The 6706-nt window shown below is 37.9% G+C and overlaps 1 protein-coding gene across 1 annotated transcript in view; it reads right to left on the bottom strand.

Moving 5' to 3' along the window:
- Positions 1–906: 906 nt before the first annotated feature.
- The window catches only part of ecpas (Ecm29 proteasome adaptor and scaffold), a 30882-nt gene continuing 25082 nt past the window's right edge, over positions 907–6706 (bottom strand). Inside the window, 9 exon segments of the mRNA XM_056460546.1 lie at positions 907–1284; positions 1365–1512; positions 1683–1875; positions 3398–3441; positions 3645–3692; positions 3694–3765; positions 3768–3858; positions 6285–6340; positions 6342–6481. Of these exon segments, the coding sequence (XP_056316521.1) occupies positions 1139–1284; positions 1365–1512; positions 1683–1875; positions 3398–3441; positions 3645–3692; positions 3694–3765; positions 3768–3858; positions 6285–6340; positions 6342–6481 (938 nt within the window). The 3' untranslated portion in view covers positions 907–1138.

Raw genomic sequence — 6706 nt, 5'->3', positions numbered from 1 at the left:
CATACTGGACACTAGAGGGTGCCCTTGTGCATAATCCCCATATAAGTTACAAAAGAAAAGATGTCAGCTATCAATGCAGGACAGCAAACAAGATAAAGATGATAGAAACAGATAAATGGATCACATATGAAGACAATAAACAAACACTTGAAGCAATATTATGGATTATTTGTGTTCTTCTAGCCATCCTGGATATTTTACAAGCATAAAGTATATTTGTAGCAACATGCTACTTGACCTAACATGATTTCTCCTTCATTCTGTGAAATTAAACCATGTCTAGTCACAAAAATTTGTTGTTTTAAACCTGGGTCTCAAACTGCCAGACAGCAGGCCATTTACGGCCCACCCTCCTCCTCTCTCTGGCCCGCAACGGACTTCAAAAATATAACAAGATTCGGTCCGCCAAAACATATATTTTTGAATCACTATCATTGTTGTGCAGTCGCGTCTAGCCACTTAGTCGACATTTATAGTACTGCTTTCAGATTAGTTTTACTTTCATTTTCTCTCAGTGTACGGACAAGAGTATCACACGCGTGTTTTATTTCTGTGGCTTATTTAAACGTTAAAATATGTTCGTAAGTGCTCTATTTTTATTAAAGCTCTATATTTGTAAATATTCAAGGATCATTTGATCATAATCAGTTTTATACCACCTGTATTTTGTTGTACAAACAAAATGTAATGCTCGGCCATGCACACAACAACCACAGATTCTGTATAATTCAGCAACTAATGTATGACATGATAAACATGCTGATTTGCATTTTCACTGGTGACAGAATGCTTGAAATATAAACGTCATGTCTGTTGTTTTAAGATGCATTAATTATGTCAGGTTTCCACTTTTTTCTTGTGCTTGAATGTTAAAATGGTTCTCCTATGAATTGTCAGTCACTGAAATGATATGTAGATGAAATATAGATTTTATCATTGATATAAGTGCTTTTTTTTTATGGTGGGGAGAATTTTTACTGGTATATTGCACACGATAAGATATCGCCCATCCCATTGCGTTGTCCAATAGGATTTGCAAAGCTTTGGCTGTGAAGTCCTGTAGTGCTTTCCAGAAATATTTCAGCTTTTTTTACATTCCCAAAAATGTGCATGACTGATCATACATGGCTTTAATGAATCATAAAACACAACAATATGTAAACACAGGTGTACTATACCCTTGATAGAAGACCTTCATGGCACGCAGGACCCCCAGCTGGACCCTCCATGTGCTCAACTTCAGCCTATCACACATTAAGCTACAAACCTCATTCTGGAACTGATCTGCAACACAAAAAACACGGGTTATGAATCACTCTATCGTGTGTGTGTGCGCGGATGTGTGTGTTGTGACAGAGACTTACTCTGTGTCTGAATGGTTTTAGGCCAGGCCTTTCCAAGTGTTTCATATGCACACAGCAAAACTTCTGTCTGTAATTCTCGAGCTTTAGCATCATCATCATCATCATCGTCGTCATCATGTCTAGGAGAACTGGCACTAGCTGGCTGATTCTAAACATAATAATATATATATATATATATATTTTTTTTAAAGCATATAGAGCTCCCCAAAACACTTAATTATTAACACTAGAACATTTAAAATCAGAGCTATTCTCTACTCGAATAGGTTTAACTAGGAAAACCCACAAAGGGCTTCACTATATTCAGGTTTACTGTACCTTTTTAATGAGAGGAAGTACAATCTGTGCGACTTCATGAAAACGATCCACTTGCGTTGACTCCAAGATGTCTGCTGCGCTACGCAAAGCAGCCATTTTATACACCAGACTCTCCTTTTTGCATTCCTTCAGCACCAGATCCAGCACCTCGCTCACTGTCGGTTGACCGGCTGCAGGCTTCTGAAGCTCCACACTACACACACACAGTCAAGTGTTTGAAGTACAGTTTACTAACCCAGGAACAGCAAGATAATTATATTTAGGTTCATGTTTCCATTATTATTTCCGAGTTTAATTATTTGCTACAGTGGCTCAGTGATGGTTTCAGGACAACAGACATAAAACTCACCAAAATAGGCAAACAAGAGACAAAAGAAGTGTGTAAGACTCCAAACAGGACTTTGTGTTACTTTCTGCTGCAATATATAAACTTCACTTCAAAGGGATGTTCACCCAAAATTAAAAAATTTTCACTGCCAGCAAACTAACAGTTGGAGGGCGTGGCTAAACATGTCTGAAGTCATTAGATATAAGGACCATTACAGATCTGAATGTAAACGGTCAGATTTGGATTATAGATTACCAAACTGTTTTTGTTTTTTTTCTCGCGGGGATTAACTGTGTATGCATTAATTGTTTCACATTAAAGGTCCGTGAACCCCCCCCTTTTTCGGATCGTGTCTCCCTCAGAATTTTTTCAAAAAATGCTTCGTGATGGGCGTGGAGCTCTGTGGGGAGAGGGAGGAGTGGGCGTTGCAGAGCAGGGGATAAAAGAGGGGGAGCGAACAACTGTTGTTGGTTGGCTCACAAAATGAGATGCAAACTGAGGAACCCATGATTTTATAGTTTACAAAGTTAAAATGCAAAGAAATAAACAGTAAATTTAATGCACCCGCTACATTTGTTATTCATAATTTCATTATATATATATATATATATATTATATATATATATTATATATATATATATATAAATAAAAATAAATAACCACAATTTATCTCATTATAAAGATAATCATGTTTATTTATAGTGTTTATATACACTGTAAATGAGGAGGACGTCTCTCCTTCTGAATCCCCAGGTCTGAATGCAGACACAGGGGATAGCAGTGCAGCAGGTCTCTTCCCTGTCTATTCAAACCATTAAACCCTGCCAGTAATCTGGAGATTTTTAACATGGGCGAACACAGCAGCACGGATATATGCGATGTGTACGAATGATAATAAAGTCCGCCATTCTCCAATTCTTGTAGAGCTCTCCTGACAAAAAAGCTTGCTGCAAACCAACAGCTTTGCTGTATCGGGCCTGACAGAATCATGGGGAAAAACATGCAACAAACCCCGTGGATCATGGAAACAAACACACTTGACCGTGCCGTCAGACCGGGTCTTAAACTAACACTGGCGTCCACACTGGACTTTCAACACCATAGACTTGCATTCATACGCACGCAAATGCATCAAGTTTCACAGATCGCTGCGTTGGGAAAGTTCAAGTTTGGTGAACTCTGACCTGCAAAGCTGTGTCACTTGACTACATGAAACCAATCAAGGACCAAAACATGATCTCTCTGGACAGAAATTAAAACATGGCATAATGGCTCGATTATTTTTTTAAACGTCTAATCATCTTGTTTAATAAAATTACTGTTTTGTTCAACAAAAATCATATAAGTCAATGCCACTTTGGTGTGTGTGAAATGAAGAGCAACTAACCTGCATTTAGACACTACAGATCCAACAGCTTTCAACAGTTCTTCCTGTTAAAAAAAATACAAGCATATACTTAGGGATCACAAATAAAAGCAAGAGAAAGTTTGAAAAACCATGGTCAAAATAAACCCACTGACATTCTGTTTGTCTCCAGCAGAGCCGAAAGACAATTAATTAATTATCATGTAGCCTTGCTCAGGTGCATAAGTCAGCATGGAGCATGTGTTTATTAAGAGTGATGATATATTACCTTCCCTGCCCATGTGCGTCCTGCAAGCCCCTGTAGCAGTGCACTCACACACCATGCCCAGGTGAGGTGCTACCAGTGAGCCTATTTGTTGCTTAGCAATGGTTGCCATGGCTGCAGCAGCACCTGAGCCTTCATCTTCCAGGACTGAGACTGCAGAGCCCTCTGAGTAATGCCTATGAGCTCGGTCATGTACAACCTGATTCGCGCGAAGCGCCTGGGGTAACAATGCACAAAATAATGAAAAAGACTGCTTCTATATCATTTTATTAGGATTTGGAGTTAATCCAGCCTCTATGTCTACAGCATACTGTAGGTCTCAAACTGGATTCGTGGAGGCTGCAGCTCCGCACAGTTTGCTCCAACCCTGATCAAAACACAGCTGATCCAACCAATGAAGTGTTCACAACTCTTTTGAACAACACGATTATTTGGATCCGCTAGTTGATAGAATTGGAGCAAAACTGTGGCAGAGCAGGGACCCTCCAGAAATTGAGTTTGAGCCCTACATGTAATGTATGTATGTATGTATGTATGTTGTGTCTATCTGTCTATCTGTCTATCTGTCTATCTATCTATCTATCTATCTATCTATCTATCTTATATATATATATATATATATATATAAAATCAAACAATATTTTTTGCCATTAGCTGCATATCCAGTGAGATGTTTATATGCACAAGGAGTCTAGCAGCAGGCAGTGCTCCACTCGGAGATCTGATCTCACCATAATTTATAGCCTGCTTTCACTGAGTGGTACAGTATGCTTTATCAACGTTTTCGACTGTCAAAATGCCCGTTTCCACGAGTGGTATGGTACGGTACACTTTTATGGCCGTTTCCACTGTCAAAGAGTACTAAAAAGCAAAACCGTACTGTAGGGTACCTATACGACAAAAGGGGTAACAAAAGGCAGAGCTAGATGCAAAGCTGAATGCTATTGGTTTACAGAGATACGTCACCACTCGTGGACAAGCAGAGAATGAAAACAAAGGAAGCACCATTTTTTAAAAACACAGCTGAGACATTACATCATAATACTATATGCATTTAATCACAAGCCATGGTCGACCTTGTCGCCGTCTTGATGCAGAGCCACAATGCCAAGAAGAACAAAATCTCGTGTCCTGTCTTTTACGAGCCCGTCTAAAAGTGTGAGCGGTTTCACTTTCTCCAGAGATAGCGCCGTGCAATCTATATTTGAAATACCGAACTTCTTGAGCTGATGATAAAATGTGCACATGATTATTGAAGTGCTTCTGACCTTTCACAAATGGACAAACACAACAGTGAAGCGCGAAAAAACAAAGGAGCAAATGATTCATTCAGCAACCTAAACCATGAACAAAATGCCATGTTTAACTATTATCATCGCCTTTTGGACTATTAATGAACTCGAGAATGATGAAAATTACTTTGTAACAGAGGTTACATGTGCTGGTGAAGATTAAAGACACAGATGAGACGTTTGCTGAGACTGTGTCTATGCTGCGGGTCGTTTTTTAACCCAAATAAGGACTAAATGTGGTTGTGTGTAGTTTTCCTGCAATTGGTAACATATCGGAGACTGTAGGGGTCTGTATGTGTTCATATATGTTGCATTTATTTATTTTATTTTATATAATTGCAGACGTTACAGTAGGCTATTTCGCACTGTCATTGATCTGCAGTTATATCACATCCATGTTCATTGAAAAGTTAGCAATGAACATTTATATAAAAGTATTTGGTGTATAAAGCATCTGTTTGTGTGAGAAGTGTTCTCATATGATATGTGAAGACCCATACAGGGCTTTACACTTTGACATTTCCTTCGAGCGAGAATGAAGTTGTCTGATACTTTCAGTCGTACACAATTGGTGCCCTTTTGGCAGTGGAACGCAACCTGATAAAGGTGACCTGTACTGTACCACTCAGTGGAAACAGGCCATTAGAACATCTGGAAAAAATGTCAAGACAGAGACAGAAATACAGAAGAAACTGTGGCAACATCTCCAAGACAGTTAAAGAAACCTACCTGCAAAGCTACCTGAAAAGCTAAAAAGCCATTATGAATGTAAATGATTGGTAATACCAAATGTTATTTAATTAAATAAATAGAAGTTAATAGATAATTGTTAAAATAAGATATATTTATGCATCATTTTAAAAAGTGCCTTTACTTTTACACAAGTGTCGATTAAAACTTACAGCACTGCAATCTTGAATTGCAGCCAGTTTTTTTTCCTTTTTCTTAAAAAACTTCCCACTATAAATGTTTCCACTTATTCCATTTTCCAATTTAAATTGATGTGAAGTACAAATTTTAAATGCTTTAGAAGCATTTTCCCAAGGTGTTCATTAATCGTGATTAATAATCCAAAATAAAAGTTCGTTTTGACATTTATGTGTGTGTGTACAGTATGTTTATTATGTATATGTGATACACGCACATCATAGAAAACAAAACATGATTTTACATACATATTTAAAATTTATAAAGATTTTACATATATATTTGATATCTAAATATAAAAAAATAGTCCCAAATATATGCATACATGTTTTTTATATACACATAATAAATATGCACAGTGCACATAAATATATTATGTCAAAACAAACTTTTATTTTGGACGCAATTCATTTTTGCCCAGTACCTACCAGGTACATGTTCCTGCCAGACCTCAGACCACAGGTTGGCTTCAGCGCTCTCTTCCTTTCTCCTCCTCTGCCTCTTGGTGCATGCCCAGAAATGCCAGCGGAAGAGCAACTCCAGCATGAGCCTTCAGCACATCGGGACTGTAGTGACTGATGGCGTGAACCACCAGACAACATGAGGACTTGTACAGCGCCTCTGAAAACCACAGACAGACACTTCATATCATTTGGACAGCACAAGAATTATAATAGCAAGACACATCTATAAATCGAAACACTGCAGTGGTGTGCTACATATATTAATTGATATTATAAACTATATATTCTTTATGAGTTCCATGAAAGGCAAATAAAACGTTAGCGCTGTACACTTTTGTCAAAATGAGTAAAGTCAATTTTGTGCTCAATATAAAAATATGCA

The sequence above is a fragment of the Danio aesculapii genome, chromosome 1 (assembly GCF_903798145.1).
Source record: "Danio aesculapii chromosome 1, fDanAes4.1, whole genome shotgun sequence".
NCBI classification, from domain to species: domain Eukaryota; kingdom Metazoa; phylum Chordata; class Actinopteri; order Cypriniformes; family Danionidae; genus Danio; species Danio aesculapii.
The sequence above is the reverse complement of the archived record's forward strand: the minus strand, read 5'-3'. Positions and strand labels throughout refer to the sequence as shown.